The 23124-nt window shown below is 32.2% G+C and overlaps 1 protein-coding gene across 2 annotated transcripts in view; it reads right to left on the bottom strand.

Moving 5' to 3' along the window:
• LOC142325939 (putative ATP-dependent RNA helicase DDX17) overlaps positions 1-23124 on the bottom strand; it is a 75875-nt gene that overhangs the window by 16155 nt on the left and 36596 nt on the right. The window contains exons 10-12 of one of the 2 annotated variants that reach the window (XM_075367895.1): positions 21940-21999; positions 12149-12379; positions 6748-7740 (exon numbers count right to left, since the gene is read on the bottom strand). In XM_075367895.1, coding sequence (XP_075224010.1) covers positions 6767-7740; positions 12149-12379; positions 21940-21999 — 1265 coding nt within the window. In that variant the 3' untranslated portion in view covers positions 6748-6766. The remainder of the gene's footprint in view (positions 1-6747; positions 7741-12148; positions 12380-21939; positions 22000-23124) is intronic. The other variant, XM_075367896.1, reaches the window with a different exon arrangement.

Below are 23124 nucleotides of genomic sequence, written 5' to 3'. Positions count from 1 at the left end.
GGACTTTTGGAACTGATTGGGGGAATTTTACTGGATACGTTAACGGTTGATTTTCAGACTGTGGACTAATTTTTTATTACGATTCTTTTAGTGTCGACCTTATTGCTACTGGTAATAAGGCCTATAGTGTGTCTGTTGGCTCTGCAAGATTTGACAGTTAATATACTATTACACACAATCAAGGACTTAGAAAAATTTTCTTCTATTTCTCAGGTGAGCAGTAAATTTCTTAAGTTATTACCAGAAGATATAGTGGGAAACTTCCCATTGGAATTGTTCCAGAACCCTTCCGTTTCCAACCAATTCAGACCCCCCCCCCAAATTCAACCCTGGATTGTATTTTGTGGGGGCTCAAAACAGTAGGAATTGGGTGGAGTGTAACCCATGTTACCAATGTTGCGCCGAAAGACATGGAGACTGCAGAGATCTTCCGGAAAAGTGTCAAGACAGATCTCCCAGAGGGACCCCCTCCACTAATGTGGCCAATCTTTCGGTGGAGGAGAGGAGGATGCCTGAACCTGCTGAACGGGCAAGGAAGAGGCCTAGAGAGGCCAGTACTGAAACGATGCCACTGAGATAGATATCTTATTAGAGAAGGTACAAGTGGTGGATGACCTGTTCTGGGCACAACCTACTACTACGAAGGAGTCCATCTCTCGGTTTCAAAATCAGGCTAAAGATGTGGCTGAGTGAATCAGAGACCTGACTAGGAATAAGGAAACTGCAGACAAATGAATGTAACTGTGCGAGCAGATCCCCAAATTCTGAATGAGATACTTCAGTCAGGATCCTGGGAGGATCTAAAAGAGGTTGTGGAAAAACGATGGCCACATCAAGTATTTGATAAGACTAAGGAGGAAGGATACCCCAGAGGAAGATTCTCAGGCCAAAGTCTATATCCTGGACGTTCAGTGCGACAAAAAGAGCCCTTTTCCAGGACATATGTGTCTGGCTGAGCTGGGTGTGCTGCGCAGGCTCAACGAGGGAATGCTTTTTCTGGGTTCTGTGATCAGGGATGTTTCGGCCATGGCAGTGCTCAACAGAGATGATGTGTTGAAGACTCCTGGTGACAGTTGTCATACTTGTGGAGGCCATTGTGGATATTAAGGCAATTCCGGGTTGGTTGACTGAGCAAGTGGCCAACTGGTGTGCCCTGGATGAAGAGTAAAACACTTCATCGGGCCGTAGTATTTGCATTATTGGGGGATAGACGGCCAAGAGGGAAATCATCTCAAAAATGGAAGCCTTCTGAGGTTTGGGGAACAGCCTTTGCCAATTCTTTGGCTGAAAGGATCTTGATTGTACACTCCATAACCAACGTGGCCAGGCTTATTACTATGAGATGTAAAAAGTCAAGTGGGCCAAAGACGACTCCCGTTAAAGCCCATCAGGGCTTGGAATGGGGATGGTGGGAGGGGGTGTGACGACTGGAAGTGTCACAAGGCGGAAGTGTCACAAGGCGGAAGTGTCTTCCCCTAAGGGGTTGATGTACACTCCAGACCCGGATGAGTTCTCTGCTATTATGTTTGCAGAATGTGATAAGCTGCAGCCTTGATCGCAGGCGAGTTTACTGGTGGAGTGGGAACATTGCTTCCTTAAGAGCTGCGGCCCAGCAAGCTAGAAGGCGACTACAGAGGCTCAGATCCAAAAATTCAATGCAGACTGAAGAGGTGGAATTTACATATAAGGCTACCAGAAGCGGATCAACTGCAGAGATTAAGTCAAAGAAAAAGGCCGCCTGGTGAAGAGGACTTGGAGGTGAACCCATAGGGTAGAGCTTATAGGCTTGTTACCAAAAGGTTTGGGGTACCCCTCCTACTCCTTTCGAGGGCTCAGGTGTTGAGAGCTGTGTTGGAGCTATTTCCACTAATTAAAATGAAGCATTGCAATATGACTGCCCAGAAGGAGAGGAGGTTTACCATTGGGGAGCTCAAATGGGTTGCAGATAGAATTAACCCCAGGAACTGCACAGACCCTGATGGGGTGTTGGGTTTGTTGATGAAGAGGTTGGTGGAGTTATATCCGTGGATAGTCCTCAAGTTGCTGAATACGGCTTTATGCAGGGGTAGTTTCCCTGCATCATGGAAGGAAACCAAACTGGTCTTGATACCGAAAACCAGATCAAGGGAACAGGGCAAAGCAGTATCGGCTGATATACCTGCTTGATGTTGTAGCCAAGATGTATGAATGAATGTTGACTGAGAAGCTTTGGGAAAAGATCGAGATAATTGGGGCCCTGTCCCCCAATCAATATGGGTTTGTTAGGGGCAGGTCCACAGTTGATGCCATTCAGCAAGTGACAACCTGGGCTGGGGAAAGAGCTGCGGGTATGTGGCGAACAAGAAAAATCCCACTCATCAAAATTTTAGATGAAAAAATGCTTTTAACAGCATACCCTGGCCAGTGGTATTGGAGGGCCTGAGAGAGTGGGGGATAAGTGAGTGAGTACTTAATTGTTCTTAACAATTATTTGCATGAAAGGAATCTGAAGATGGAAATAGGAGTTGAGCAATTCCACATGTATTGTGGAATACCTCAGGGATCAGTATTGTGTCCCAAACTCTAGGACCAGGTTTTCTATGAACTTCTGTGACTGGATCTCATTGGAGACACAATAATGATGACTTATGCCGATGATCTCGCCTTGCTGGTCGCAGGACCCTTGCAACAGGAAGTGCAGTGAAATACGACAGAAGCTGTCAAGTGAATTAGTGAATGGCTCAAGACTTGCAGTTTGAAGCTGGCACCACAGAAAACCAACATGGTTGAGGAGGTGGGATGGCAGAAACTCAGTGATATTAACATCTATGTGGAAGACACGAGGGTATCACTCTGACTGATCATGCCAATTACTTACGGGTCTGGATCGCAAGGTCCAGACTCTTCAACAAGCACATAGTAGAATCTAAGAGAAAAACAGAAGTGGCGATTGATGCTCTCGATAGGCTAATGGACCAGGGTGAGCAAGAGAAAGCTGATAATGACTGCCGCTATGTCAATTCTCTTCTATGCTATACCTGCCTGGGCTGAGGCATTCCAGATAAAAAGGAATGTGGCATGGATCGCCTCCCTGCAATGGAGGACTACGATTAAAATCATAGCTGCATGTAACACAGTTTCAAGAGAAGCAGCTGAGGTGTTGGTGGGTGGGTGGCCCATCCATCTGAGGGCCTGCCAGCTAACTAGGATACACAGGGGCATGACCAAGTCAGAGGCAAGTCTGTTACTTATGAATGAATGGCAGGCCAAATGGGATGTTACTGCCAAGGGAGCATGGACAAAGAGGCTTATCCCTAGTTTGGAGCCATGGCTCAGCAGAAGGCATGGCGAGGTTGGTTTTCACCTCTCACAGTTCATGATGGGGTATGGAGGGTTTGGGAGTTATCTCCATAGATTTGGAATAAGGAGCTCCCCATTATGCATAAACTGAGGAGAGGAAAATACTCCATGTCACACCTTTTTCTTTTCTCCAAGGTGGATGAAATTCAGAGTTGACTCAGGACTAGCCTGGATAATTCCTGAAAACATAGTGACCCATATACTCGTTATAGCTAGTGAATGGGACTCCGTAGAAAGATATGTTGTAAGGTTAAGGAAGCAGCGCATTGCGAATGTAGCGCGGACTAGACGGCAACGGAGAACAGGCCTTGATGTCTGAAGAGTGGAATGCCCCGTTTTCACTTAGTGATGGTGTGATTCACTTTGCTGGCTGAACAATGAAAAAAGAACAAAATAGGCTCCAATTTTGGAATGAAATCAGCTAAGAATATGGATTAAAAATAAACACTATGGCCATAAAAATTATCAGCAGAAAAATGAAAATATGCTCAGAAGTTCATTGCATGACTAAAGAAATGATATGGAACGAAGGTATTTAGGGAAACATACATGAGACATTTATGAGATCTGCCCTGATTTAAGAAGCACAACAATAGTCATTAACTGGAAAAATAAGGAAGTAAAATAGGAGCTACGGAAACAAAAGTAAGTAAAATATTGGGTACACAAAATAGCATTTATTAGAACAGAAGAATAGAATATTAAGCGTTAGGAGATAGAAGTGTTGCAACATACAAATGTCCACACAACCATATACAGATAACCATAAAAAAGATGTAGGAAAAAACTAGGAAACAAAAGAAATTATGTACATATAGTTGAAAGAGATTATGTACAACTACAGAACAAATATACTGAAGCTTAGCAAGGAGTGAAAGAAAATAGATTTGAAGGTGGATAGGGGTTGTTTTAATGGAATAAACAAGTATTAGTCAAAAGATACTAATGGAAAAATCTCCTGGTATAATGGAATCCTACAAGCAAACAAAATGGCTTTTAAAAGGGGATATAACCATCCCAGAATGGGGTGAATGTCACATCATACGGTTTCTATTGCCATCAAAATCATGCTGAGTAATTAAAAAGGATGAGTAATCAATGAAAATGTCACAGAGGAAGTACAATTTGAATTTAAAAGGAATAGGAAGAAAAGGTGCAATTGAGAGTGCTGAAGCCAATAGGAAAGAGATAAATGGAGAAAGCTAACTGGTTACATACTCATTCTGTAAATCCTTCAATGGTATTCTGTTGCATAAAGTGGTATAAGTTAAAAAAATATGCCAAAGGAAATTTTTTTTGATGAGAACAGATGAATAATTATATGTATTTCAACAGCAATGAGAACAAGGAGACACACTTACACTTTTTCAAAAGTCCTGGCAGGAAGTAGGCAAATATTTAATAAATGGAAAAAACATGCAGTTTAGAAGGTAAAATTTAACTGGCAATAAATTTTTTCTTTTAATATCAGAATAGTCTAAATATCACTTGTAAAACACAACTTTGGCTGGTCTTTGTTGCAGAGAATTAGGAATTAGTATTCCTATCTTTTAAGTTCTGGGATTGAATTCACACTCAAGCTTGATATTTTTCATATAGTCATATATTCTACCCTCAAACTTTAAAGAAAAACAACATAGTTTTAAGCAGTAAAAATAAAGAAAATAAAAATTGGAATAGCCTGAATATTTTGACGGAAGCAATGAAGCATGTTTATGAAATAATTCTTAATATCAGTCAACCGAAGAAAAAACTTTTCAGAAGAGTTGAAAAGAAAAAAGTTTATATAAAGAAACAGTGGAGAAAAAAGAACATGAGAAGGGTCAGGAAAGATGTTTGATATGGTTTTGACTAATTAGGTTGTCAATTTCTTTAAACAGTGCAATATATTATAACCCACCGGGTTGGTCTAGTAGTGAACACGTCTTCTCAAATCAGCTGATTTGGAAGTTGAGAATTCTAGCGTTCAAGTTCTAGTAAAGTCAGTTATTCTTACATGGATTTGAATACTAGATCGTGGATACCGGTGTTCTTTGGTGGTTGGGTTTCAATTAACCATACATCTCAGGAATGGTCAAACTGAGACTGTACAAGACTACACTTTATTTACACTAAAACATATCATCCTCAGAAGTATTATCTGAATGGTAATTACCGGAGGCTAAACAGGAAAAAGAAAGAAGTGCAATATATTATACAGATTTAGTTATTTAAATTTAAAAAAAACAATTTTAATGGTCCTACTTTGCAACAAATGTAATCAAGACCTGATTGTAAACTGGATGTACAAGTAAAACTAATACTCATGTAATACAGACTAAATTATAATGTATTCATCACATTAAAATAAAAAAAATATATTTTGGTCAAACTGAAGGTAGACCACCAATCAATAAGAGTTTAAAATCACGTGAGCCTAATAAAAAACATTAATAATTGTACAGGAAAACTAAATAAACTGTAAAATGTAATGAAGTTACAAAATAATGTTTTCTATAATTGTCAGTACAGGTTTAAATAAATATTTTAAACAGCTCGGCACTAATTGTTAGTGTGAAATAATTTTCTCTATTTTTCAAAAACATACATTCTGCATAAACATAAACTAGACAATAACACTGTACCAATTTAAACAAAGATGTATCTAAAATTCTACAAATAAGTTCCATTTACGGCAGATTATGATGACTAAAATCTGCTATCCCAAAAGTAGATAATACTAATAAATGCTTACTCATCAATCAGATAAGATTGTTTCAAGTGTTTTCCTCCAAATCACAATCTGCGATTGGGAGTTTAATATTCAGTTGTTTAGTGATAAGTACAATTTTTACCATGAAAAATTAAGATAAGTAGATACTAGATTTAAAGTCTATATATTATATAGCACAGGTAAATTAAATGAACAAAAAATAACTGGAACTCTGTTATTTATGTACAGTTATATTTATATATATATATATATATACATAATATATATATAGTATTTTCCCTGATACTAACATGCTTTCAATGCAAAAAAAAGAAAATTATATAAAAAAGTTATAAGCGATTATGATTTCCTCAGAAACATGAATTAATGTCCACTAACAAAATATCACAAATATAATGCAACTAGCAAAATAATCTGAACATATATAAGAACAATTAATAAAAAAAGATTTCTATAATTTAGGCCAATTAAAAAACATACCATGCATAAATTATATCCACAGTACAATTAATATCAAAGAAAACAATACCCATGCGGTAAAATTAATTTAAAACATCATTTTTGAAGAAATTAAAATTAATAAGCATATAAAATATTGTAGTAATAATGATAATATGTAATAAACAAGAAAAAAACCGAGTGATGAATGAAATGAAGTTTTGCCTATTTCATAATCAACACTCTCAAGAACAAACCTTTAAGTGTACAATGTGTCTACCGTTGATAGCCATAACCATTGAATAGTGTTTGAGAAGCTTGAATGACTGAACCAGCTGCCACTGATGGAGTTGGTGGTGGAGGAGGAGGGGGTGTGAAGAAAAGCGAAGGTGGTACATTCATCATAGAAGTGGGTGGTAGCCCCAACGGTCCTGATCCTCCTCCCACCAACCCTGGAAAGAGTGTCTTTTGGTAGATAGGGCCCCCCATCAAGTGAGGGTCAGTCATCGTAGGTGTCAGCTGCAGCCTAGGAGGAACTACCATGGGTTGGGGCTCCATCTGGGTAACAACCGGTGAAATTCTTGTTTGTGAAGGTAACGGTGGAGGTGTAGGAGGTAATGGTGGAGGCAGCTGAGACTGTGGTGGAAGTGGTGGTTGTGCCGGCAATGGTGCTGCTGGTGTAGATCCAGCTTCTGGTGGTGGTTGTGGAGGTAAAGGTGGATGCAACTGAGAGTCAACTGGAGGGGGAGTTGGTTTGCTGTCTTCAGATTCAACCGCAGATTCTTGTTTTTGTGGTAACGGTTCTGTTTCTAATTCTGTATTTTCTGTAACTTCTTGCTCATCGGTTAAAGGATCACTAGACAAGTTCACATTATTATCTATATTCATCCCCTCCAAACTCTCATCGCTCTGGCGGACATCTTCTTCTTCTTCTTCTTCTTCTTCCGGGGACCTAGATTCTCTCTTTTTCAGTGAGAGAGATACAGGCTCGGACTTGCCTGATCTATCTCGAGATCTGCTGCTGCTGCGGCTGCGGCTGCGGCTACGGCTACGTGAACGGCTGTGGTTGTTTCTTTGTCTGTAGTGCCGACGACCTCTATCTCTGTCTCTTTCCCTGTCACTTGATGAACTGCGAGAGGAGTCGCTAAGAGATCTTGTCCGACTGCGACGAGGGCTACGTCTAGGAGAGCGTCGAGGGGTTCGTGAACGACTACGACCTCCTCCACGGCCTCTCCAACGACCTCCTCTGCCTAAAATTTAAAATTAAACAAATTATTAATATTTTGTTGATATGAAATTATAATTTATATATAAATGAAATTAATTTTCTTAAAAAAGTAAATAGTAAGCATATGGTTTTAAGAACAATTTCTAAATTAAAAGAATTATTTATTGTATTTGAAGTGGTGTAACAAGTAAATGTCAAACAGCATGCATGGAAATCGAGTCAGTGTGTTAGAACTTTTGTCTTGTGTATTTAATATCTTATTTCAGATTCTTTTAAATGTTAAATGTTACTTACTGAGACATTTCTGGTGCTATAGAAATAGGTTGAAAAAACAAAGTATCTCCAAACCCAGTACCCCCCAAAAAAATATTACTACATTAAATTTATTTGTTTGGTAGTTATATCTGCTTGTAACATGCAGTATAAAATATTTGCCCACAAACACACACATATTTTATCAGTCTAAAAACTTGTTCAAAATCAATTTTTTTATTACTTGGGTCATGTAAATAAAATGGATCATTATACAAATATATATATATATACAATCCAAGTAATTAAAAGCAAGCAATTCTGACTTTAGAACGTTATTTTGGCATATAATAAAATTATTGGTAAAAAAATTAAGCTATTTTTCATTTAGTGTCAATTCATATCAAATCATACAGCTATTTTTGCTCAACATCTTTAATCTTTATCAAACTGTTATTAGCAGACTTCTGTATCTATAAGAATGTAAAACTGTCATCAAAAAATCTTTTGAGGATTATTGATTTTTCAGCAGCCATTTTTGATTGTGCAGATTACTTGTTTTTCACAAATAACATGTTTTGCAGAAAACTGTGTAACTGCCTTATTTATAAAAATATCATAATTTAAAAACCAGAATGTTCAGCATGAAATTGTCTAAAATGATTGTAAACTATTTTCTTATAAGTATTAAGGAAATTGGTTAAAAAAAATAAATATATAAAATGAATTTACAATTAAAATTCAATTTTCAAGGTAAGTATTTTTCATGGAGGCAGTCTCACATTGATTATTTTTTCCTGTCAAAGTTATCTTGCAATATGGCTAGAACTTAAGTTTCAGCTGGGAGACTTACTTTTATCCCAGAGGCCTTCAAAGATGACCAATTGGCTGTTTTCAATCTTCAGTGTCTTATATCTAAAAAGGGATGAGTGAAAAAAGCTTGAAAATTTTACAGGAAAATTTTACACTCTTCTTCCAAACATAAACAAACTGTATAAATTTGATTACTGAGACTTACCTAGATTAAGAGGTGCAGAGCACCAAAGTTTATCAAAAATGCCAGAGTATTTTCACAGAAGTGCAGCAGTAAGGTTATAATGTCAATATATTAGGTGCTTTTTACTAATAAAATACATAAATTTTCATTCCAATAGTACATGATAAAGGTTTATTGTGTAACAGACCACAAAATTGTTAATGTGTCAGAGCAAAAAGAATAAAAGCCATTAACACTGTATAGCTAAAAGTGATGGTTGACAAATCATAAATTTAGTATTTCCTTAAAATAGTAAAAATTAATGAGATTTCATTGCACAACTTTTTTGATATATTATAAGAAAATAGTTTAAACAATTATTTTAGGCAATTTCATGTTGAACATTCTGGTTTTTACATTATATCTTTATAAATAAGGGAGTTACACGGTTTTCAAGAACACATGTTATTTGTGAAAAACAAGGAATCTGCACAAACAAAATTGGCTGCCGAAAAAAAAAGAATCTCTAAAAATTGTTAATTATAGTTTTGCAATATTTTTACCAGGGGTTAATAGTACAACAATAAAAAAATGTTCACAACCAAAATTACTTTTATTGTACGACTTAAAATGGATTGACCCATTACAAATACATAATAAAATGTAAAAATATATATTATTTATTTTTGTTAGGCTATACGAGGACCGTTCAGAAAGTTCTTGGCCTGACAAACAAAAGAAGGTTTTTTCAGTATTATTTTATTTTTCAACATTGTCACCTGAAATTTGATACACTCAGACAAATAATTTACCAACTTTTTAAACCCTCAGTATAATGTGATTTGTCCAATTCTGCAAATATGAGGTTATTTCAACTATGATCTCATCATTTGAAGTAAATCTTCATTCAGCAAGCCATTTCTTCAGGTTTGGGAAGAAGTAATCGCTGGAGCCAAATCTGGTGAATATAGTGCATGTGGAAGCACTTGAAAGCATAAGTGATGGTGTTTTGCGGCAACTCAAGAAGTGTGTGCAAGTGCATTATCGTGGTAAAACAGCACTTTCTTTTTTGCTACATGTGATTGTTTAGCCTGAATATCACCTTTTAATTGGTCTGGTAGTGAAGCATAATATTCCCCGTGATGGTCCAATCTTTTCCAGGTAGTTTATCAGCATCACATAAGAAACCCTCCAAAAAAAACTATAACCATGACTTTTCCTGCAGATGGAACTGTTATTTTCAATGGTGCACTTTTATCTGCTATCACCCACAGTCTGATCTTTGGTGTATAAGGATGAATCCATGTTTCATCTGGTGTTATAAAACCCAGAAGAAACTCAGTGGAATTTTCTATACAAGTCTTAACACTCTCAAAAAGTGTTAAGTTAAATGTTTTTTTGATCAACTATTAACAAATATGCCAGTTATTAAGCAAAGTTTTTTCATATCCAAAACATTATGTTAAATGGTAGTAGATACAGTCTATCGAGATGTTTGCAATGTCAGCAAGATTCACTACCTTTAGTCGGTGATCATTTAATACGGCATTTGGATTTTTGTGACAATTTTATCAGTTGCAGCTGTTTTTGGGTATCCAAAACATTCACTGAATGGATATACAGCCACATTTTAAATTCAGCTCCCCAATTTTTTACTATTGAAAATGAAGGGGAAGAGTCCTTTAAAGTAGAATCTAACTATTTGTTGTATGTCTGTTGGGATTAAACATTTTAAAATAAAATACTTTATTACAACTCAAACTTTCAATTTTATTCATTATTCAGAACATATCTAAACTTGTTTGCTTTATTCTATTCAATAAACAAGCAACTAAACCTGTACATCTGAAAGTTCACAGCATGCCATCTTAAGGACCAAACTTGATAAATATCAGTCAATTGATCATACTTGCCCTCTCTGTGTCAGGCTGAGAACTTTTTGAACAACCCTGTACAGGAAGCCTTAGAGTGCTAAACAACAAATAAAGTAACATTAAAAACAAAACAGCATCTTTGTTGCAATGAGTAATTGTTATTGTTTAGATAATTGAGTAATCATCATTAATCACCATACTGACGAAATAAAATACAAAAAAAATAATATTTTTTTTATGTATTATCAATTATTACCTTAAAAGTATGAGCCTTTTAAAGAAAATAATACTGTTATACATTTAGTTACAATAACAAAATTTGCCAGTGGAAGAGCTTCTCTGCAGAACTTGAAATGGTTTAAGTTTAATTTCAGTATGTAAATTAATATCAATGAAAAGACTTCTTTTTTATGAACATAAATTACCTAGTGCTATGTACTATTCAAAGTCAAGACTTCTACTAATTTAGAACTAACTATGGGAAAGCTGTGAATTTACTTATCATAATCTTATCGATTAGTTACTTAGCCATTTCAAGCTATTATTAGCCATTATTCAGCTATTATGAATAATTATTCTTACATTACCACAATAGTTTGCTATATGCAAAATTCTTGAAGTAGTGAAATCTCATAAAAAGCAAATGCTGTATTTTACATAAAATTTCACACTATTATAAAAATGTTTACAGAACAAATTAAAATTCATAAACCTGCTTTGTATAAAATTTATCGCAGTGAAGAGTTAATTAATCACGCCTTCTTCTTTGAGCTCAATATGTTCTTTAATACTGTTGCCACCCATTAGCAATCCAAGACCAGTAAAATGCAGATGAGATGCAACCCTACAAGCATCATATTCACTCTATTTACTACGACAAATGGTTGTGTACATCAATAGTTTTAAAGAAAGCAAATGACTGAGAATTATTGTACCTCAGGTGCTTTTTAGATGTCACATCCATAAGAAAGACTGGGTCAGATCTATCTTCTGAAGATACTAATTAATGTATACCTTTCTGTTCAGACAGAATATATTATAGGTACATTCTCAATTAAGGTTTATATCATTTATAGATAACCAAATTACATGATGTATTTTCTTAACATTTATGGTAAAAAATTAAAAAAATGCATTTTATTTATTCATTATTTTTATAAAATTTGTTGTAAATGTATATTTATTCTGAATCTGTCCGTAGTTCAACTCGAACATCTATTAATTCTGTTAATAGAAAAAAAGTTCCTATATAAATGGAGGATTTTTCACATAAATTATTTATGAATTCTACCCATATGCAAACACACAAAAATAATGCATTAACTCACTTCTTCCACCTCTAAAGTTATCAGCAAGTTCTAACAGTTTTGGACTAATCACTTGGTTTGCTTCTTTCAAAACAGCAATTAAATCTGAAGCTTGTTTAGAATTCCCTGGGGTAAAAAATGTATAAGCTGTTCCAGTCCGCTGTGAACGGCCTGTACGTCCAATTCGATGAACATAATCTTCAGAATTGTTTGGATAATCATAATTTATTACAAACTTTACATCTTCCACATCTGCACAAATTACATAAAGAAAAAAAAGATTATTACCTTTAAAAATTGAGAATTTGGTGAAAAGCATAAAAAAATATATAATAAAAATATAAATTAACAAAATATAATCATGTTTTAAACTACAACTATTAAAAATAATTATCAAAGCTGTGTATTAACAATTGTGCACTAAATTTTGTCTATATGTTATATGAGCAATTCATGTATTTTAATGAGTATAAAGCATAAATCTTTTATACTCAAAAACTCACAATTGGTAATCTCTTCAGTTTTTCAGCTGATATAATTGCCATTAAAAACAAGCATAATCTGTGTAATAATGAATAAAAAATTTACAAATAAAAGTGTTGAAAAACATCAATAAAATCACTAGTAAATGTCTCATACAAGATGAAACAACTTAAAATAAATGTGCAAAATTCAATCTCAACTACTCACATACACAGCAGCACTGTAGTTATGAAAAAGATTAGTAATACATTTAAAAACAAAATTTATTATTTTCAAAAAATACATATATCTAATAGTAGTAACTAAAACACTTCAAATTAACATCAATGTATAATTTCACATTCTTCCTTTAAAATAGAAGAATAAAAATTTTAAATAATTAATTTAAAAAATAATTATAAAAAAACAACTTTTTCATTTAGCCATATTTACATGACCAAATATGTATCATATTTTAAATTGCTAACTTAAATTAAAGCAATAATCATGGTAAAATTGAAAAATACAATGAAGATTGTCAAAAAATTTCTCAAAATTTAATAGGCATCAATACAATTTTAAACTTATTTGTAAACGAAATGCATATATCAGAAAACTGCCCATATAAAATATAATTAAGAAAAAATAGTTATTTTTATAAATTATTCCTCATTACAAGGAACAATTTTTTTTTAACATAAAACTAATAAAAATCAAGTATACATTCTGAATCAAATTTAAAACATAAAGGTATATGCAGTTTTACATCTCTGATACATTAATTAGCATTTTTCATACAATAAATTAAATAAAAAATAGATTAACACTTACTTCACAATTAAAGATATTCAGCTGACAAATGAATTTTACCTAAACCAATCCTTTATTATACTGAATTTTAAACATTTAAACAACAGTTTTTAAAATTTATAATGAATTAATACAGCAAAATAATCTAAATATTATTGGTTCTATCAATCATTAAAAAGATGCAAAACTTACTAATTTTTTTAATAAAATAAAAAAAAAAAAACAATAATAAACAATTCTAATTAAATACATACACCAATATAAATAATAATAATAATAATAATAATAATAATAATGCAGAACAATACCCAGGCTCTGAATTTAATGCACTGTTATCATGTTTACCTGTTAAAACAGGCAGCAACCTCATGGCTGATGAAGTTGAATGTGGAAGTGTAGAGCGGCACACTGCCCCGCTCAAAGACAGTACACACCACACCTCGACTTGCCGAGTGTGGTGAACAACAAGTGATGGGCACAATGCTGAAACTGAAACCTAAGAGGATGGAAGGATGGGGATATCTTTCTATGATAAATAAAATATAAATAATAAAATCATACACTAAAAATAAAAAGAAATGAAAAAAAATCTTTCATCAAACAACAATAAAACAGTGTTATGTTTAAATAATATAAAATTATCATTACATAAAATACAATTCTTAATGAGTTGACAAATATCATATCATCAAGCGTATAGTAACTCAAAAAAGAAGACTAAACTACATGCAATAAAATATCAAATTAAAAAAAGCTTTTAAGGTGTTTTTTTATAATCAATGAGCTTACTTATTATAAAGTTTTAATTTCATAGAAAAAACTCACTGATATATTTTGTAAGTAACGCATTCAGTATTACTAAATTCATAATTTATAAGATTTCATTGTTGTTGACTTTTAAAATATGAGCAGTAACATTTAGCAAATTAGCTTCTAAATTTTGTATTGTGATATTACAGATTTAATTTAAGTTATTGTTTAATGATTTTTACTCCACTTTTACATTATTAACCATGAAATGTAATATTAACAGAAACGAAGCAAAAAATTGATATCAATACAAAACAAAGTAAAAATAACTAAAGATAAAATAAGTTTATAAAATATTCATCACTGTAAAAGAAAATAATCTACCTTTACAAAATAATAAAAAAAAGAAAAGAAAATACAAACAATTTTAAAATGTTTACAACAACTGGATAGCGCAGTCGGAAGCTGAGTAGGTCAGTAAGAGGAAGATTGTGCCCATCACTGGAAGAACGACCAAATGGAACAGCGGATCAGGCATTGCCCGCAGAGACGAGGTGAACAACTCGCTCACAACGCACCCCCGCACTGCCGTGTGGGTGGTATAACGGCTTGTGGGTGGAGGTGGTGGCATGAAGTTGTAAGGTGGCGCATGGTAAGTTGTAAACATGCAATGCATGCACACGAGCGCCCACGCATTGAGACACATGACAATGCCTTGGCACTACTTAACGCCAAGCATTATCTAGTATGTGCCTCTGGAAAACAGAACCAAAAAGCCTAACTTTAATAATGTTAGCATATTAATTAAAACTAAAAGAAAAAATAAACCCACCCGTATATATATATACATATACATCACTAAAACTAGAACACAATTATATTAAATGTATAGTATAACATTTAAAAATAAAATAAACAACAGACTTAGCTACTTAATTATACAATAATTACTCATCAAATAGGTTACACCAATCGAAAGATATATTCATAACCTTAATATAAAACATATTAATGTTATGATTATTTACTGAGCTCAAGTACTTCATGAAATAATTCTCTATTAAAATTTACGTTTTATACAAGAAAATAGATACAGTTTAAGTGAGCATAAAATATTTAAACAAAGAAATGTAATTAGATACAAAAAATAGGACACACTCTATTTTTGAAAATAAAGAAAAGATATGTGAAGAAGTTAAATAGTATACTTTCATGCAGTCTTCTGAAATATTTGCCCCAAATTTTAGTGTAAAAGCATAATTTGATTCAGATCTTTTATAAATGTACTAATTTATGAATAATTTCATTATTCTTAACATGAACTGATTGAAAATTCAGATAAGACAATTAGTTCAAAACTTATAATGCACACGCCATTTATTAGAGAAAAAATGATAAAATTAAAAAAAGTATTTTAAAGACTTTTAGATTAACATGTTCAATGCTACTAACCTAGAAATAAAGGAAGGATGATTTAAATAGCACACTAACATAGGATAGTTTACATCAAATATAATCTCTTCCATTTTGCAATCATGCTGGAAATGATTCCTATAATGTAGATTCAGATTCATACCTATTTCATGGCATTTGCAGTCGCTTTTCATTGTGTTTGAAATTTCACTTTAAATGTGGATGAAGTGAACATTTAAAGTTCACTTCATAAAATATTATTCATAATATATTAGAAATACGTTTCCAATGTATTGCGTGTAAGAGGGTTATATATATAATTATACATAAAAACTGTACTTTTTAAATATTCTCACAGGAAAAAATCTTATGGAACAGGATCTAGAGATCTTAGCAGCAATAAAACTTTTTAAGAGCACAGCAAAAAAAAAAAATTCTTGGAATATGGCTATCATCATTTCATTAACAGTATAACAAATAACAGAATACTGCTAAAACCAACATTCTCATTTGTTTTCCACTAACAATCTAATCAATCATTTCATAATTAAAGTCATCAACAGTAAAAAAAAAAAAGAAATAACTAAAGAACTTATTACATAATGGTAGACTGCATAGCAAACACCAATTCTATGGGTACATAACATGATTTTGAAATGTGAGGATTTTCACAGTTTTGTATTTATTATCTTTACTGTCTATATAACAACTGAAATGGAACCAAGCCATATTACTAAATAAACATGATACAGCATTATAATTTCTTTTATATCAACAAAGCATCAAAACAATTGATAGTATGATACGTTTGTAATATTTTTCATGGTCTGGTTTTTTCAATATATGAAAATTACCACCATGCTAAGTGTGTATTCTTAACATTTCAGTACTGGATGGCCCATGAAAAAAAGTGTCCCCGCCAGATTATGGAGAACATTAACATCATAAGTTTGTGCACGGTAATTGGTATGTAAATTGGACGTACATTCTTACACAAGAATTCCTCTTCTGTGATCATCCCTCCCTCCCATCTCTACCATGGTCCGATTGTCAGTTGCTTGCTGAGATCGAGATGGTAAGTTGTGTTGTGCATGCATTAGCAATGTATTTGATACTAGAGCTAGTGAATATTGTAGTTGTAAATAAGAACTGGTTTTTTGAAAAAAACACAAGAGTTATTCTTTAAAATGTTTCCTAATTATCCCATCCCAGTTAAATGCAGCAATCAGCAATAGGTGATGAAATGGCACCAAACAGGCCATCTGTCCACACTCCTGAACTTTGTGCAAGATTCACTAAGAACTGATGCTTCATAGTCCTCAGAAGTCTACCAGAAAACTATTGCAACAGAAAATGGTGAGTAGATAACCTGCACTTGTGTACCAAACAGTCTGAAGTTGAAACCGTACTGCATCACAGTTATGCGGCAATTGAAGAAACCAGACAAGAGAAAATATATGACTTTTTGTCACTAGTTGTTGAATGTGGTTGCAGATGGCCGATTGGACCAGTTTATATTTAATCATGTCAGAGAAGGCATGGTTTCATTTTTAAAGATACAGAATTGCTCAGAATATCAGGTATTGGGTGTCAGAAAATTTGCACCTAACACACAAGGTACCCTTACGTAAGCAGAAGATGGTGTGTGGTGTGCCGTGCTTGTCATACGTGTTATTGGTCCAATATTTTTCAATACCACACGCAACACAGACGTCTGTACCTGACCATTTTGGATGACTACTCATAAACAGCTGACAGAAGAACTGCTTTTTTTCCAGTTGTCACATGTGAGAGTCACTTCATGAACTGTTTACTGCGATTGAACAGTGAGCAGAGGCTTATGGCTGCCACAGACAACAAACTTGTCACATATGACTTTTATTTATGTGATGTTGAAAGGACTAGTGTATCAAATCAATCCACACACAATCGATGGATGGACTGAAGGAAAACATCAGGATGTGCATTAGGAGTATAGCGTTGGCAGAATTGATGAAGGTATACCTACATTTGTTAAACCATGTATAAAAGTGTTTGTTGGTAGAGACCATTTTCAGCATTTACTCTGAAAATTAGTACAGGCATTTTTCACTTCTTAATATCGATCTTACAGAGGTTACTGTAGATGTTGGAGGAGCTGCTTTTTTTGTAAATCACTACTTGTAATAGCTGATAGTTCAATTTGTGATTGTAGAACTTTCTAAGACACTTTCTGAGTGATAAAGTTAAATGCTTTTTCACATTCTTGAGAACTTTCACTTAATTTATACAAACTTAACGGCAATTGAAGGATGAGAAAATTTAAACTGAAAACTGAAATTTGTCTCCAATACATTAGAAAGATGTAAAAAAATTATATGAAAGAAATTTCTAAAATATATATGCTCTCTTTTGGAAAATTACATAGCTGATACCACCCAAAGGTTGGATATGATGTGATAAGGCTATTCAAGCACTTTGCACAGCTAACCTAGAGTACAAATAAGAGTAATATACAATTTACCCATGCAAAAGTTATATGCCTTTATTCTAAGGATTAAAGACTTTTTTTAAAAGAAAAATCAGTTTTTCAATCTTTTCAGGCCTAAGGAGAAATTCAATGTTTGAGTTCTGTATGTGTACCTGTATGAGTGAAAAATAGATTGTATATCGGCACTTAAAAACAGTCTAAATGTGCAAATAATACAAATAGCACATCAGGCAGATAAAGTCTGGAGCTATATAAATTATAGCAATCAACTAAGCAGATTATTTGCACTGTGGTTTTTCTGTGGGCAAATTGACTTTTCTCACTATCTACTTTACCTTTGATCCCTTCTACCTCAATTTCTGTATATCAATGTATATTCTGTATATCAATGTCAGTATAGGGTGGATCCTGTAATACTTATGCTAAAGAAGGCAACAAGGACCTGTAGACCCGATGACATATTTGATAAATGATTAGACTTGCTGACCATCTACCAGGCATGCAATGGTAATTTCATCTTATTCACAGAGGGTCCTCCCTATCAGATCACAGCATAGATGTACTGGCTCTACAGGTCCTGGCTCCTCCACTTGCAGCAGGATCACTCTACTAAAATACAAATATATCTGGATCACTAGGTTACAAAATATGATAACTATACCCAATATCAGAATAGTGGTTGAAGAAAATATTGAAAATCTGATAGTGTTAACTGGTTCAGTCTGGTTTCACATTCCTGTACAGGAGGCAAACTCTTTTGGTAAATTGAAATCTATTTTTTTATTTTTTCAAATAGTAACTTTTATATTTTTACAGTTTATGGAATATGAGAAAGAACTTTTAAGCCCTTATTTTAAAATAGATTTGGGATTTTTTAAAGGATTATTAATTTACATAAGTTTTGGACGTGTCTTATATTATCTTACTACTTATCAGTTTGTGTCTAGAATTATTAAATTTTCCACATGCAAAATTTTCATACAAATAATTTATGGCTTTACACTAAAATCTGAAGATGATTATTACAATGTAATTTAAAAGACTAGTTTTATCTTTCAGAAAAATTAAACCCTTATATAAAATATAGAATACACATTTAATTACTAGTATACATAATCTAAGTAACTCTACACATAATACAGGACCAGCAATAAATTTTTCTTGGAAATTAGTATAATCACTAGGAATATTTATTTAAAAAAAAGAAAAAAGAAACTAATTTCAATTATTCATGAAAATTAGTATAACAGATCTCAATTCAAAGATATATTTTAAAACACTTAAACAGAATATCTTATATTTAAGTATATTAATTGTTCTTTTTTAACCCTTTCCACTCACGTGTTGGAATAGCTCTGACAAACCTATCTTTTATAACTCATTTGTTAGAACTGAATCTGAAAGACTTTTTAAGGTAAAATATCACTGAATTCTTAAAGATACATTACGTGCTATTCTATCTATGATAAATCTTATAAAACATGTTCAAAAGTAAAATAAGTATTAAACGTATCAGTTTGTTTATAATGGTATTTTAAATTATTAAATTACACTGAAAGTTGAGCAATGTTATCAGTATATTAAAGTACTGTTAAGTTGTAATCATGTTTGTTTTTAGTGCATTCTAATAAGTAAGACAGATTATTCATATTAATAATATAGATTCTTCTTTTTCTTTGAGTAATACTATTTTGAAAAACAGTAAAAAATAAAAATTAATTCCAGTACTGGCTCTAATGTACTTACTGAAGAATGCAGGACTCTCAGAAATATTTTTTTTTTATATATGAGACTGAGAGTGGATAATAATTGAAATTGATGACCCTCTCTAAAGTGGCCTAAGATTCTTCCAACATTTGAAAATATCACTTACTTCTGATGAAAATGAGCCACAGATTTTTGTAATTTGAGTCCAGGGCAGTTATAAAAGTAATAATTTGTGTAGCAGTATGTAAAAATTAGTCCAGTGGCAAAGAAGCTATGGCAATAACTTAAATGGAAAGTATTTTCTCATCTAACAATAAGCATATTCACTTTCATTCTGTACTTTCCAAATAATACACTGAAAATTACTATTTATTACTACCTTTCTTTCTTTTACTACCTAGAAACCTCATAATGGTTATTTAAATATAATTTTCATTTCATTACTTCTGTAGCCAAAGTAAGAAAGGGACAGCACCATATTCTATCAACAATTTTTTTTATACTGTGCATATCTTGTGATAAAAGTTATTGAATATAGTTACAATTACATGGAATGGTGACTACAAACAATAATTCTACCTGATTAAGAAATGATATAATGAAAATACTTGTACTAAATTAATGTAAACAAATAAGTCAATAAAGAAATATATGCAAACAAAACACACATACACTTATGTGTCTTTTGTTTACACACACACTGCTTTGTTAAGATTTCAGATTAATATCTTATGAGTAACATAAGGATGTATAATGCATTTCTGCTTTATATTAAACTAAAAACAATTTTTTATTAAATATAAGTAGCATAAAAAAATTGATCTACATAAGGGTTGTGTTTTGGGATATATCATGTAGAATAAAAGTTATTTTTTCACAAAATAGTTACAGTATACTAAAATATGTTTTTTCTTACAGTCTAAGAATATTTTTATTAATATAACAAAGTGTTAATTTTTACATAACAGCTGTATAATTTTATTTTTTCATTAACACACACATTTGTTCAAATAATATGTTGTGATTAATGAATTTAGTTTGGAGATTTAGTTTTCTTTTACTTTACTGTTGTCAACAGCACACGTCAAGTTAAAATTAGTTGTATGTGAAAAAAGTAAATAATATCAGAAACTATTTTTACTTACTATAATTAGAAATAATTTTTCTAACAGTTATCATTTACAGTAGTGCAAACTATAAAATTGAAAAAAGAAGAAATTATGCAATCAAAATAAACAAAATTAAAGTATATCGCAACTGCATTTTCTCTATTTTTAATCTTTGCAAAATTATAAAAGGAAATTTAAGGACCAATTATTTCACAACAGAAAATGGTAAACCTTTTACAGAACGTTAAATATCATATTATTTTACATCACATACAACCTAATCTTTCCATGTAACTTACAACTTCTGTAAAATTGTGTATAACTAATTCATTCATATATGTAAAAGTCAATTATGCATGGTACTTAACATAAAATCAAAAATGCAAAACAAAACTGTACATTTCAAAGGACTTCCATAATTCTTAATAACCTTGTCAAATATAAGAAATTACCACTGTTGTATGTAAGCAACACTTCATGCTACTATATAGAAGAAAACTTCATAATTTCAACAAGAAAATCTACACACTTACTACCTGCACTGGTCCTGACTAAATTGAAAATAAAGTAAAATAAAAATTTTGGAAGATATAGTATAAACTAAAAAAAGAACTTGACCATTTTATATTTTAGGTTTGATAAAAAAAAGAGAATATAAATAAATCAATTTTTTTATTTATTTACAAAACTACGAACATTATTATCCCATACAAAATTGTTATAATCATTGTTGACATCAGAAATCAATTATGATTTTAATGAAAACAATACAAGAATAATAAAATAGAAGGAAATATATGCTCATTTAAGAGGGCAAGCACATTATATATTTGTGAATGTTTATACAATATGAATTTGTTCCTTAACATAACACAACAAAAACCAATTAATTAACATTAAATATAAAATGGTCAAATGTTTAAGTAAAATAACATAAAATGTCATGATTTATACATAATTTAAAAACAAACAGCGTAACACCATAACAAGTATATATTATGATGTTTATTCACTTGTTATGCAATACTGAATATTTATTTTATCAAAATCTATTATTTTTAAATAATACAACCATTGTAAACTGAACATACCAAGTCCACGAGCTGCAACATCAGTTGCTACCAATATAGGATTCCTTCCAGAGCGAAAATCTGAAAAAAATTCAAATTTATGTCATTAACAAATAACAATTTATTTCATTTTTAAAGATCTGAATAAAAAATAAAATGCAATTAGTCAAATATATTCATATATTTTACATGCTTAACAAAATTAGAATAATGATAGACAATGAATGAGACAAATGAAAATTATGTTTTTTTACACTTAGGAGATATTTTTCTTGCTTCGCACTAGGGCTTAATATAAAGTATAAATAGAAATCTGAGTGAGATTATCCCCCACTTAAATGAATACACAGAATTTGCTGTAATCAATGTAATCACTATTTAGCTTCTAGTGGTGGTCAAATTGTAACAACAATGTAGACACAAAATATTGAAAAAATTATTTTCATATAATTTCTTTCAAATCAGTATCTTATTCAATATCTTATATTCAATATCAATATCTTATTCTTTATTTTAATATTCAAATCAATATCTTATTCTAAAGAATCCTAAACAGCATGCTGATCTGCCAGAATAAAAAATTGTGCAAAAATAAAATGTTCAACATACATAAGTAAACATTTGCAGCCATATGAAGGTCATCAGTCCAATGGGAGGTAGCTTGCCCAAACTCTACAATCAATTGCAACACAATGCCTACGCAGCATTAGAAAAATGACCTTGACCATGATTAAATAAGTTATTACTGTAGTTGTTCCTATTAAAAATCTACTTAAAAACACTCAATATCTAATATATTTTTTGCTGGTTTTTATATGATTTTTAATTTGGTAAAAAGTTCCTACTAACTATATAGTTTGAAAATGTTTGCCTTTCCCTCATTTTTATATTATAATTCATTCAACCCCAAATAAAGTAACTAATGTAATTAACATACAGGGTGTCTAGTCTTTCCATGATTAAAAAAATTTATTACAATTACAGCTGTGCGGTTTGTGACAAAAGAAAGTAAAGATTATAAAGTTTTTTTGTACTGGTTTGTTGCAGGTAGAGGGAGAGAAGAAGGCACTGTGATCAATTTCTTATAAAATGGCATCAATCCAGGAGAAAGTGCAATGTGTGCTATGGTGTCACAAGTCGAAATCACAGATTACTGTGCAGCGAAATTTTTGAAGGTAATACGGGCGACCAGCACTTGTTAGCAAG

Source organism: Lycorma delicatula, chromosome 6, assembly GCF_047948215.1.
Source record: "Lycorma delicatula isolate Av1 chromosome 6, ASM4794821v1, whole genome shotgun sequence".
Taxonomy (NCBI): domain Eukaryota; kingdom Metazoa; phylum Arthropoda; class Insecta; order Hemiptera; family Fulgoridae; genus Lycorma; species Lycorma delicatula.
This window is presented reverse-complemented; position numbering and strand designations above follow the sequence as displayed.